At 37.0% G+C, this 12,937-nt stretch overlaps 2 protein-coding genes across 4 annotated transcripts; both read right to left on the bottom strand.

Annotated features, from left to right (window-relative positions):
- Positions 1-1,464: 1,464 nt before the first annotated feature.
- On the bottom strand, positions 1,465-3,590 carry LOC104816728 (wall-associated receptor kinase-like 20). Of its 2 annotated transcripts, none has more exons than XM_010545657.2 (3): positions 3,080-3,590; positions 2,349-2,724; positions 1,465-1,963 (listed from the first exon to the last, which is right to left on the bottom strand). In XM_010545657.2, the coding sequence occupies exons 1-3, from the start codon at positions 3,547-3,549 to the stop codon at positions 1,805-1,807; spliced, it is 1,005 nt and encodes a 334-aa protein (XP_010543959.1). In that variant the 5' UTR covers positions 3,550-3,590; the 3' UTR covers positions 1,465-1,804. The 2 variants fall into 2 exon arrangements, with proteins under 2 accessions (XP_010543959.1, XP_010543960.1); XM_010545658.2 differs by having other exon boundaries at positions 1,810-1,963; positions 2,360-2,724.
- Positions 3,591-5,379: 1,789 nt separating this feature from the next.
- On the bottom strand, positions 5,380-9,182 carry LOC104816727 (putative proline-rich receptor-like protein kinase PERK11). 2 transcript variants are annotated; one of them, XM_010545654.1, is made up of 8 exons: positions 8,008-9,182; positions 7,268-7,690; positions 7,080-7,166; positions 6,705-6,775; positions 6,543-6,619; positions 6,188-6,335; positions 5,833-5,994; positions 5,380-5,732 (listed from the first exon to the last, which is right to left on the bottom strand). In XM_010545654.1, the coding sequence occupies exons 1-8, from the start codon at positions 8,873-8,875 to the stop codon at positions 5,526-5,528; spliced, it is 2,043 nt and encodes a 680-aa protein (XP_010543956.1). In that variant the 5' UTR covers positions 8,876-9,182; the 3' UTR covers positions 5,380-5,525. The 2 variants fall into 2 exon arrangements, with proteins under 2 accessions (XP_010543956.1, XP_010543957.1); XM_010545655.2 differs by having other exon boundaries at positions 8,014-9,182.
- Between the last annotated feature and the right edge of the window lie 3,755 nt (positions 9,183-12,937).

Here is a 12,937-nt window from a genome sequence, read left to right as displayed (position 1 = left end):
TGCTTTCTCGTTCACTGAGTTCGACTGTCTGAAATAGACGACGTTCGTCTATAGTGCGGCCATACATTTCTACAGTCTCGCTCACACGAGGGGCCCAGCGATATCTCTCTCTTTTACGGGAGGTACAAATCCCATCTTGACTATCTACAAACCAGTACATGATTCGTTTCGTACCTGATACACGCCTTTATAGTCCTCCTGTTACGCAGGACGTTTGACGTAATCAAAGCACGCTACTCCTCATGTCGGATTCCGTGGATATCTCAGGTCTTAGGATCCAATCATGGAACCGCCATATGAGATTCAAGTCATGACACTAGTCCATGTGATAATCTCATGCGGGTCAATCCAGTATTGCGTTCTCCAATGAATACCTATGATTGTGATCGTATCCAAATACTTATGATCATCTATATGATCATCAATCACACATCATACTAGTCTTATTATGTCATCATTCCCATAATGACACAAGACTAGAGAGTTAAGTATCATACATAATGATACATGGATTTCATAACACATCTAGTATGCAAGAACATGTAATGAATCAAATACTCTCATAAACCATAGAAAGTATCAATACATCAATCAAATGTATCTAAATAAAGCTCATAAACAGTACATCATAGAGCACTAAACCAACAATCAAAACATCACCCATAGTACGTGTTATCATTGCTCAAGATGGAATAACAAAAACCCGTTGCTATTGGGCAAAATCCTAACATTGAAGAATGTATCATGGCTACTTTTTGCCCAAATTCTGCCAATTTTGAAAAGTTTTATTGGTCTTTTGCTACTAATCAAAGAATTGTCCAAAAAAATAATTCTCTTCGTACTCGAAGCATAACATGTGTACTATTAAAACAAAAACAACATAGTCTGAGAAGATGTATTTGTTTAAAAAGCAAGTTAGTCCAAGAGTGTAGCTCTCTGTATATCTGAAAATGATCAAGAACATGGAGCAAATAAAGAAGATGCTAGATGAGGAGAACACTTATGAAAAGGAGGATTTTATCCATACGCATCAAATGAGGACGGAATTAACACTCAAAGATTCACTTAACGAGGAGAAATATTCTGCAAATAACATCATGGAATGAAGTATATGATCCAGCGGCGGATTCAGGAAAAAATGTTATTGAGGTAATAAAATTAATGAAAATATATCATCGATTGAATTCTACTATGATTCATTTTCTGAAATTTATCCATTATAATTTCATTTTTAATTGTTTGAAATATATCTTTTTCCATGGAAAAAACTAGAAAATGACTCAAAAACTGATTACCAATCCGATTGCATAAAACTTTCTTCACAAAGTTAATCATTGAAAATCAACTTTAAACAGTCGCGGTGGTAATAAGTAAAATCAATATCAATTTATAAATTCTATACATCAAAAGTCATTAAAAAATATAAAGAAAATTATAGAAAAATAACATAGAAATAAAAATGAAGAGGAAAAAGATGATTGAAGGCATTTCATTTATGACTACAAATGAGTTCTTATACAATATGTACATAATGAAAAAGAGATTATTTTTCTGGATATGCTTTATTAGAGATTTGATCCTCTGGATGTTGGTTTATATATTTTCCATGTGATATCTTCTTTATATATATTATTTAAAATTATTAGATGCAGACCTCACAATTCAACTAGTACAGATGTTCAAATTAGATGTAATCTCATGACTCAACTCAACTATGATCCATGATAGAATACGAGAAATTGATAATTGTTTTAAGCCTGGATTTTGTATTTTTCTTTCTATTATGTGTTATATTATTGGTTATTCAATTTTCTTGGAGCTTCTGTCGGAGTCTTCTCTTTCGTTGTCGCTTGAATCCGATCACTTGCCAAAATATTTTGTGTTTCTTTGCGATTTTTTTTTTAACGTGGACGCACCAACACCCAAACAAGAACCACACGGAAAGAGTATAACGCCCAATCCCCTGCCACGACAAAAAAGAGACAAAATATTCGAACATGAAATGTTAATAATTTTAAAGAAAATCAAGCAATTAAACTACTTGAAATTGGTATTTCCAAACTTCGATTTTTTTTCTTTTTACAACTTCAAATTTTAAAAAGTTAGAGATCTCGTTTTTCGGAATCGACAAAATAGATCTTTGTGCGGTCAAAATGATTCTTAATCGTATTTTTTTCAATGATACAACGTTTCCCTGTTTTACTATGTATCTCGTGTGGATTTACACATACACATGCATACATATATATATATATATATATATATATATATAAATTATTTAGAGATGATGTAGTTATTTGGGGATCGAATTAAAGATTGGCAAAACTTTCATTGAAGTATAGTATTACGTGGTGCCTACTTGATATAAAAGGAAGAGGCCTAAATCCACCGCTGAAGTCAAGGAAGGAGCAATCCGACGTCGTATTGATGCCCCCGGGACAATTGCAAACAAAGGAATTAGACTGAGTGTTGTAACCACAAGCACCGTTGCTCCGCTCGCAGCCGCCGCACACGGCCGGGTACTCGCCGAATACGTTGAACTTGTACTTCAATGCGACACCGTATTGCCAGCTTTCCGGGTTCGATTCTTGCCCTCCGAACCCGTAAAAGCCAGAATATGATGAGCATTTGAGCTTGTTAAGGTCCATTTCGAACGACGGTCCGAGGTCGAGCGGCACGTATACGCAACAACTCGATATTTGGAAGTTTACCAGATTGATTGACCTGTAGTTTGATATGGTTCAGATAAACAAAAAGAGAAATTGTTGAATTTCATTTCCTTTGTGAGATTTGCAAATGGTATTTATATTCACCAGATTCGATATTTGAGGATTCATTTGACGGGTGAATCTATATGTTTAATAAAAATAAATCTATAACATAGATTTAAATACATTGTAGAAAAACTGTTCAATTCTATTTCAAAATAATATCAGTACAATTCTCTTGTATTATTCATCAAATGAGGAATACGTAATTATTTATATGACTCAAATCAAACCAAAACTATACCATGTGTAATCTGTCGTACAATCTAATACAATTTCGTGCAATTCTCTTGAATATAAAAGCCACGTACCTACAATTGGAGTACAAGTAGTTGCAAATAGACGCGCCCTGACGGTCACAGAGCGTGAGACGGCCGGTACCGTTACTTAACGGCGTGAAAACGGGGGAGTCATCTACGGAACAGTCGAGGAGGGTGAAAACGGTGTCGTCGTGGAAGGAAAACGGGGCGTCCCAATCCAACCCGAACCCGTTACTGGGTCGAGTACAAGCACACGTGGACATTGTCGGGTCGGAGATATAAATCACCTGCTTCGTGTAGTCAACGCTGGTTATGGGGTAACACCCGGTGTGAGTGGCCAAAGTCAACGCCTGTTGGTCGGAGTCGCACGTGATGTAACGGGCGAAACGCGGGTCTCCACAACCCGACCCAGATCCGAGCGGGTATTTTATGGGTATTTGGCCACAGGCTTTTTGGCATGCTTGTGGTGCGACCCGACGAGGAAGGATGAAGATGAAGACGCAAATTATGAGAGAGTTCATTGTTTTGTTTGTGTGTGAGAGGTAGATAGATGCGGAATCGATACTGAGGTTGAGTTTGTTTTGGTGTGTGTATATATAGCTATATATCATGTATGTAGAGGGATAAATATGTATTTTTACAGTTGCATTATTAGGTCAACATACATGTATAAATAGCCACTAATGTGATTAATAATAATTAGTTTCTTTTACCTAGCATATGGTATCAGAGCCATCCCTTTTTTTTTTGGTGCCGCTCTCTTTCTCTCGCCAATATTTAGATTTGATTTTATTTCTATATTTTAGATATTTATATTTATTGTGTATGTGTTTGTTCAAAACATACGCCTTTATGTATATACATTACTAACATATCTTTCATGGATTACTCATTTCGATTTTCTGTTATTATCGAATTTGTAAAGTTACACTACAATAATCCAATTCGCATTTTACAAAAAAAAACACATATCTTGCGTGGGATAGGTTCGTGAGGTTTTTTCCGTTATAAAAAACAAATAGCTTGTATATATATATTTAAGCATCTTTCTTTTGTTAATAAAGAAGTGATACTTTATATAAAAAACAAGACTAATAATAATCAGAAAAGCTAAGCAACGGATTATATTCCAGTCCAAATTAAGATCAATTTATCATTATGACGAAATTTTGTTATATGAATCCCTTAGAATTATATCTATCTATCTATCTATCTATCTATATATCAATCACATCATTGCCTATTTATGTAACGAGATTGAAGACATATCGTAGAATACGTGTGTTTGGTCGTTCATTTTTTTATTTCATTCCAACAAGGTGTCCCTAAGTAGCACAAAACAAGGCCTAAAGTACATAATAAGAATATCATAACAAGTGCGCACTAACGCTAAAGCCTCTACCAAGAAAAAGAAAGCATAAGGGAATAAGATTCACAAGGAATAAAGGAAGGAGAAAAAATAAAGCTGCTAAAAAATTCCCCAACTTTCCTCTTTGTATATTTATTTATATGGAAACTATGCATTACATAAAATTAGGTTTATCACATTCATAATCATTGCCCTTCTAACATTTTTTTTAATAATGGTAATAAATTAAGTTATGGAATGATTATCAGCGTACAAAAAAAAAAGGACATGGTAGGTTCGTTAGAGGAATAAAAAAATGCACATTAGGAAGAGAGGAGGATTATTATAGATTTCTAGAGTTTGCCGAGTAAAAGATGGAAAAGAAGTCGAGAATGAAAGGAGATGAGGCGGTAAAGAGAAAGGGGAATTCTATATTCCATTGATGTTTCATATAAAAATAATACCATTTTAATTTTTTATTTCATGTTATTAACACATTTAAATTGTACGTTTAGTCTTTTAATACAATATTTCAAAATAGATTTAGAAATTTCATATCATAAATCAGATTAATAAATTTATAGTTTTTTTAGTTTTATTTTATCGATTTTTATTTTAGTTATTTATTGAGTTCTGTGAAATTAAATTAAATATTAAAATTTATATATTTATTAATTTGTTATCACAAATTACATCGAATGACCCCAAAAATATATGAGACAACTCTGATGGGGTAATTTAATTATGAAATTAAAACCCTTTTGATTATTTAAAACTTTAATGTTTTACAAAATAAATTATATGAATTCATTTTCTAAACTCTTAATCAAAATACATTATATTAATCTGTGGTGAAACCCTTCATTTCTCAATATTAATTCCATACATTTTTTTATCAACAAAAGAAACTAATTATACATTACGTGGGCTATGTATTACAAATAAACGTAATTAATTATCATAATTATATTTTATTCCTTGCAATATTACGGGTGGAAATCAATTTGAATCACACACTTGAGCAAAATGATTCAGTATATAATTTCTTGTCATCATCAACATCATCATACGAAGAACTGGTAAGAATTTCGTAAACGTCAAAAAAATTTCCTAAAATTCCATGAGAATTTGGAGACACAGTGACGCGATTCATGTGTTGAGAGCTCGGATTTCGAGTTCATGACTCGCGTACTCGCGGCTCGTGTAATCGGAGAAATCATTTGAAGAAAACGAGTTCCTCCTGAAATTTCGAATTTCTTGACTGTACTGTCCGGAACTGTAGGCTGTGCTCTGACCGACTTTCACTCCATTGGTGAGATCAGACAGTTCTTTTCTGTTGTCCAAAGCTCTCACCACCTTTAAAACCAGACAATGACGTAAAGGTTTGAAAGGTGAAGAAGATGGAGGAGAAACATTGTTGTTGATTGGTGTGAGGAGGAACAGCGGAGAGACACACCTGAGCCATACGAGGTCGTTTTGGGGCAGAGTGTCTAACACAAGACGCTGCCGTTTCAATCATTCTATAGACCTCGGATTCATCGTATTGATTTTTCAACCGTTGATCCACCAAGTTATTGATGTCACCCGTTTCAATTGCCTCAATTAGGCGTGGCCGTGCCTGCAATCGTCAAATAGAGTTCGATTGGATATCTATTCGAATTCTACATCTACGGAATTGAATTATGAAATATTCAAATCATGATAACTCCTAAATCTCGTATATATATCCGTCCTTACCCAAAGGAAGTAAGAAAAAAAGTTGTTGAAAAAAAATATATATTCACAACAATAAAGGGATAAAGCAGCGTTACCCATTCGACGAGGCTTTCATCGCCGAGAGGCTGAGAGGGGTCAACAGGTTTGCGACCGGTGATGAGTTCAAGAAGCACAACCCCGAATGAGTACACATCCGATCTATCCGTCAACTTCCCACTCGACGCGTACTCTGGCGCCAAATACCTAAATATTTATTTAAATTTATTTAATTTTATCTGTTTTATAAATATAATACACAACAAAGACTATAAGTAACATCTATTCTGTCTTGAATTCGAACTTTAAATTTAGAAATAGAACTTATATTCCAAATCACTATATGGTTCTGTTAATGGGCTGGACCTTAATCCACATTAACCGGTTATATAAAAAAAAGACTACAAGTATTACCCGAATGTGCCCATCACCCTAGTCGAAATATGGCTCTGTGTTGTATCGTTGAGTCTGGCCAATCCGAAATCTGCTACCTATAATTTTTGTTTTTATCAATGAACAAAATCAATGTCTAACAATTTTTTTTACAAAAAATAAAAAATAAAAAATCTGTCTTACCTTAGCTTCGAATTCTTCATCCAATAGAATATTCGACGATTTGATATCTCTATGTATAATCCTGGGATGACCTTCGAATGAGATTTTAACATATTAGTGTAAAAAATTATCCTTTTTTTTCTTTTAAAAAAAATACTTTACAAATATAATTCTTTTAGTATTTAAAAATGCATTATACTTTTTCTTGAATTTTTGCAATAATTCTCTTTCTTATCAATGGAAAAGTTCCATTTTCTTAACTACGTATTATAACTTTGAATTACATTTGAATTATACACACATAGTGAGGTAACATAACTGGAGATTTTTGAAATTAAAAAGATCGTTTTCAAACTGAATATATAATAAGTGATGAAATGTAAAACCGATACTCACAGTCTTCATGTAGATAAGCAAGCCCTTTGGCTGCTCCAATTGCAATGTTGACTCTTTTGGTCCAATCAAGCACGTGCAAATCCCTACCTAACAACACGTAACATTAATATAATCTTAGAGATGAAAAATTTCATAATCTCATATTATCAAAATATGATTGAAAAATAACGAATGAACCGTTTAAATACCATGTAAATGATGGTCCAAAGTGTTGTTAGGGACAAACTCATAGATCAGAAACCTATGTTGTTCTGATATGCAATAACCCGCCAAAGACACCAAGTGCCTATGATGAACTCTGCTTATTATCTCAACCTCTGCTTTGAACTCTCTATACCCTTCCGCGTTACTCGATTTCAGTTGCTTGATCGCTACATTCTGTCCATCGGGAAACACTCCCTTGTATACGTACCCAAACCCGCCTTCTCCGACAACGTTTGCCTTGGCGAATCCTTGTGTTATTTGGCTCAAATCTTCATAGGTAAATAAAGTCTTTGTTGTTCCAATCACTGCAGAATCTGGTGTTCTTTCTTGATTCGGAATCTCCCCTGAAGAGTTTTGTCCTGAATTGTTCCCGTTACCGGGTTTCGGTGCATAATAGTTGTATCCATCTATACAAAAGAACCAAGAACCGGAGATGAGCTCCACGGCGTGATCAGATAGAAACAGGGCATGTTGAAAGAGCAAGATCAAGAAAAGGATAGAGACAGAACACGGTTTTTTTGAAGGACGAGGACAGGACAATGATCAAGAAAACAGACATGTTTAAAGAATAAGAACATGATCAAGATCAAGAAAAGGACATGACTTTCATGATGTTTCCCAAAACAAAACAGAACATGTCTGAAGAGCAGGAACGGGAATATGACGTATAGTTTGGAAAACAGAGCATATTTTAAGATCAAACGAAGAAACACAAAGGCATCACCTTTACCCGATTTTACAACGAAATTGGCGGAGGGCAAGTAGTGTTGGCCCGACCGCCGAGTAACACGCTTTCTATTTCGCTTCCTTACCAAGAACATGACTACGATGAACGTTATCACCACCGCTCCTGCGATCCCTATGCCGACCATGGTCCTTTGATCATAACTAGACCCATTGCCGTGGCCATTACTACCATTTCTATGGTTCACATTTGATGGATTGGAACTCCCCGAATGATTCGTGGGTCCCGAACTGGAATGAGGCGGAGGCGACAATGCCAATGCCGGTTGAGAATTCTGTCCCCCCGTAAGCGGAGAATCCGGCGGTTGAAATGGGTGTGTTTGTGGATCCGGCGTCTGAGGGACGGCAGGCTGCGACTGATACGACAATGGCGGTGAGACACCACCCTCTCCGGGATCCACCGGAGTCGGCGGAGGAAGCTGAGAGTTTGAATTGGGCAGAGAGGGAGGAGAAATGGGGTTCGGATGAGGATCGTCAGCAGGCCTTGTGTTAGGCTGGATTGCCGAAGGAGGAGGTTGGAGGGGAAGAGGAGGGGGAGGAAGAGGCTTCTCCGGAGGAGGCTCTCCGGGAATGTTCTGCGGCGGAGGTTGAGGCGGAGATGGAGGAGGGTTCGTCACAGAAGGAGGAGGAGGAGGAGTTGGCGGCGGAGAGGCGGTGGTTGGGGGCGGGGAGGGAGGAGGGGATTGTGGCGGAGGAGGAGACGGCGGAGAAGTCGCCGGAGGCTGAGTGTCTCCGCCAGGTATTTTGAAGTCTCCCAAGTTTTCGGTTGTGATGTTGGGTAATGGTGTGGATATCAATGGAGATATCTTCTTACCAATGAGATGGGCTTGTTCTTGGACCTTGTCCATATTTTGCTTCTGTAATCCTCAAACCTTTTTTTCCCTTTTGGATTTTACATGATTGAGTTGATGATCCAATGCGATTTCCTGTTTTTCGTCTTCTCGTTTATAAAAAAATATTTCGATTCCTAAAAAAGACAAAATAGAAGTTTTTTATGAGCTTGATTAGATAGATTTTTTTCTGGATTTTTTTTGACAAGAACAGAACTTTATGGGATCATCAAAGGATGTGGTGAAATGGAAAACGAAAGAAAACGAGAAATGTTTGGGAGAATCCTGGAATGAAAAATCTGCGGAACGATTTTTTGGACACCAATAAAGGAAGGGTAGAAGAAGAGGTTGCAAATTTGTGTTGAAAATCATTTTTTTGGGAATTTGTTTTTTTCCCCTTGTTTCGTCTAAAAACAGAAGATGCTAACGTTTTAAAAAATCCAAAAAAATAGGTTGAAAGTTTGAGTCGGGTATTACTAAAAATATTTTCCTTTTGCCGTTTGAACTTTATAGCATATCTTCTTTCTAAAAAACAAAAACAAAAATTTTATTTTTACCACCTAAAAAAATATAATTCTTAATTTTTTTGATAACATTGTACAAATATATTAATTAAAAAAAGTTTGTATACAAAAACAGTTAAAACCGAATACCGTACAAAAAAGAATACTCATGTACCTCTAATTTATCACCATAACATTCAAAAGGAAAACAACAACAATAACATGTTTATACAACTATCAACGTGAGAGAGTAATGATGTACCAATCAGTTAGAAGGGTAGGATTGATCCTACAACTAGAGCCAAGAAGAGAAGTGATAACTCCTATTTTTCTCTATATTTTTACGAGAGTTTGTCTAGGTTTTACAGGATAATCAAATGCATTAATAGCTATTCTAGGCGTGTTAGGAAACAAAACCCGATTGTGCTTTAGTTTTGCAGAGTTACAGTTTCGAAGATGATTGGACGTGAAAATGAGCGTTTTTGGAGCGTTAGAGATGAAGTTCAGATGAGGTATTCATGTTACGAGATCAATAATGTTCTCTACATAGGTCCAAATCATGCGAGACTTATACCATTAGAAAGAGCATTTCAAGAGCTTCGCGTAGACACCAAAATCACGTAAATCCGACTCTGGAGCAGAAAGTCATGAGTAAATTCGTGAAGAGGTCGAGTGAGTTGGGCCAAGTCAGATGGGCTGAAATTCCATTCGACTTGACTCGGTCCGAGTCAACTCTTGATTCGATCGAGTCAAGACTCAGAAAAACCCTAATTCACGATTCTTAGAGTTCTAATGGGAAAAGGACTCTTGGGAGCCACCCTAGGATTATAAAAAAGACCTAGCCACGTCCTAGAACATGGAGAACACTTACATTCAGACTTTGGAGAGCTTTGGTAAGAGAAATAGGAGTCGACGGGGTTTCAGAAAGAAAAAGGAGTGTTAGAACTGTTGGTTTAGTGCTTTATGATATACTTGATGGTTGTGATACTCTTTGATGATCATATGATATGAGAACTATGTATGATATGATGAATTCATTGGATGAATGCATTGTTTGTTCATTATTTATTTTGCATATTTGATAAATAGTTATATCCATGGATCGTTATGAACGATTGATACGTGTGTACCGAGTCTAGAATTTATATCCGATTCACAACTCACCGCAAGGATACGGGTCGTCATAACACAGGGTCGAACGCAAGGACCGGTAGCTGTCTAAATCCTAATCGAAACTAAATCGAAGCAATCAAGTAGAAGTGATGGTGAAAGTGTATGAAAAGAATAGAAAATAAGGAAATAAAGCAATAAAAACGTGTAAGCTATCAATCTAAGATGACCATGGGTGTCGAGACCGTATTCGCGTGTATGGGTATATGCTAAGTATGCGAGAATCACGATATTGAATTTGTATTCGGGAATCATCAAGCAACAAAGATAGAGAAATCACCTCCCGACATATGACTCACTATATAAAATTTTCTAAATCCATATCCCTATGTGATTTATCAAACTAGATGCATGAAGAACGCTATCATCAACCCTAGATCGATCAAACCATATTCCTATGTGAATAATACGATCTATTCTATCGATTTCGATCCGAAACTAAACCCATATTCCTATGTAGTTCATAATCTAAAACAATTGATCACGGGGTCAGCAAACATCAATTGACATGAAGTACAAATCGATAAAACTGAAACAAATCCAAATCGCAACCAAGTTAGGGTTCAAACATACCCAAAACACAAACGAATCCCTAACCCACAACTGTGGATCTACTCACGGTTCATGGAAAAACACAGAATAAAACCGGAAACAGAAACAAAAGAGGGAGAAGAAAGGCTAATGTCGACAGCAAAGCGATCTTCACGTTCCAACTCTCCTTCTTGATGAGGACATCAGAGCTAGCAACTTGGACGAGGAAGGAAGCTTAACGGAAGGAGCTCTAGAATATGTTCAAGACTTGACCAGGCGTCAAGACTCTTGCCGGATGATCATAACGTCACAAGATCATTCGAAGCCGCGGGAACGGGATTTGACGTGCACAACGGGAAGGCTCCCCGAGCAAGCCATAGACCCAAGCCCCCTCTTTCTCATGCTAGAGCTCGAGTGCTTCGTGTCATGCTATCCAAGGTTGTCACTCAAGTTCTTCACGGAGTCCGGGATCATGACAATATCGTTTCAGTTTTTCGGCCAAGACTTGACCAGAAATGTGTTCCATATCAAGGCCGAAAGCACTTAGGCCCAAGTGACTTCGAAGCAGGCCCATAAGCTGCCCAATTCAAGCCCAAATCAAAGTAAAAGCCCAGCCCATTAAAGTCTAAAAAGTTCCAACAACTATATTTTTCAAACTCTAGACACATTTATGAGTAGTCTTACATGTGTTTTGTGCATTTAATGCACTAGCTGTTGGAGCCTTTGTTTTTTTCTTTAAATATGAGTTGTAAGATATCATTTTGATCAGATTTGAATATTGGAAAGAAGTATTTTCGAGTTGAGTTTTACTCCTCTTGTTGGTGTGTCTGACATTGTCTCGGTTTGTCCGAGAAATCCCGTCTTGGTTTGTCCGAGGTTTGTCTTGGTTTGTCCGAGACCCTATCCTTCGTTTGTTGGTTTAGTGCTCTATGATGTACTGTTTATGAGCTTTCTTTAGATACATTCGATGTATTGATACTTTCTATGGTTTTATGAGAGTATTTGATTCATTACATGTTCTTGCATACTAGATCTATTATGAAATCCATGTATCATTATGAATGATACTAAACTCCCTAGTCTTGTGTCATTATGGGAATGATGACATAATAAGACTAGTATGATGTGTGATTGATGATCATAGAGATGATCATAGATATTGGATACGATCACAGTCATAGGTATTCGTTGGAGAACGGAATACTGGATTGACCCGCATGAGATTGTCACATGGACTAGCGTCATGACTTGAATCTCATATGGCGGTTCCATGATTGATCCTAAGACCTGAGATATCTACGGAATCCAATATGAGGAGTTGCGTGCTTTGAATACGTCAAACGTCCTGCGTAACAGGAGGACTATAAAGACGTGTATCAAGTACGAAACGAATCATGTGCTGGATTGTAGATAGTCAAGACGGGATTTGTACCTCTCGTAAAAGAGAGAGATATCGATGGGCCCCTCGTGTGAGCGAGACTGTAGAAATGTGTGGCCGCACTATAGACAAACGTCGTCTATTTCAGACAGTCGAACTCAGTGAACGAGAAAGCAGTCGAATCAGATAAGGTGGCTTGTACATGCCTTATATTCGACATATGATATCGCGATACAAAAGGATCACCAGCCGGAATCATCACTGGTGTTCGTAAGATCACGAACCAACTCTATTCGAGATAGGTAGTCATAGTGTCTTCCTAGAGACCGCCTATGACTTGTATATCCGAAATAGAGATTTCGGGTTATAATGCTATATCGAATGAGCCTACAGGGTCACACACGCAAGGAAGGACAAAACGCACGAGAAAACGACGAAAAAACCAAGACGGAAGAGTCTGGAACGGACGGACCAGAAGTCCAGAACGGACGGTCCGCC

This window comes from Tarenaya hassleriana, unplaced genomic scaffold, assembly GCF_000463585.1.
Source record: "Tarenaya hassleriana unplaced genomic scaffold, ASM46358v1 Cleome26, whole genome shotgun sequence".
In the NCBI taxonomy this organism is placed as follows: domain Eukaryota; kingdom Viridiplantae; phylum Streptophyta; class Magnoliopsida; order Brassicales; family Cleomaceae; genus Tarenaya; species Tarenaya hassleriana.
This window is presented reverse-complemented; position numbering and strand designations above follow the sequence as displayed.

Coding starts and splice junctions, on each gene's coding strand:
- LOC104816728 (XM_010545657.2), bottom strand. CDS start 3,549: ATGAACTCTCTCATAATTTGCGTCTTCATCTTCATCCTTCCTCGTCGG. Junction 2,725..3,079: donor TACTTGTACTCCAATTGTAG/GTACGTGGCTTT, acceptor ATCAAACTACAG/GTCAATCAATCTGGTAAACT. Junction 1,964..2,348: donor TTATATCAAGTAGGCACCAC/GTAATACTATAC, acceptor TTGTCGTGGCAG/GGGATTGGGCGTTATACTCT.
- LOC104816727 (XM_010545654.1), bottom strand. CDS start 8,875: ATGGACAAGGTCCAAGAACAAGCCCATCTCATTGGTAAGAAGATATCT. Junction 7,691..8,007: donor CGTTGTAAAATCGGGTAAAG/GTGATGCCTTTG, acceptor TCTTTTGTATAG/ATGGATACAACTATTATGCA. Junction 6,776..7,079: donor TGCTTATCTACATGAAGACT/GTGAGTATCGGT, acceptor TCTCATTCGAAG/GTCATCCCAGGATTATACAT.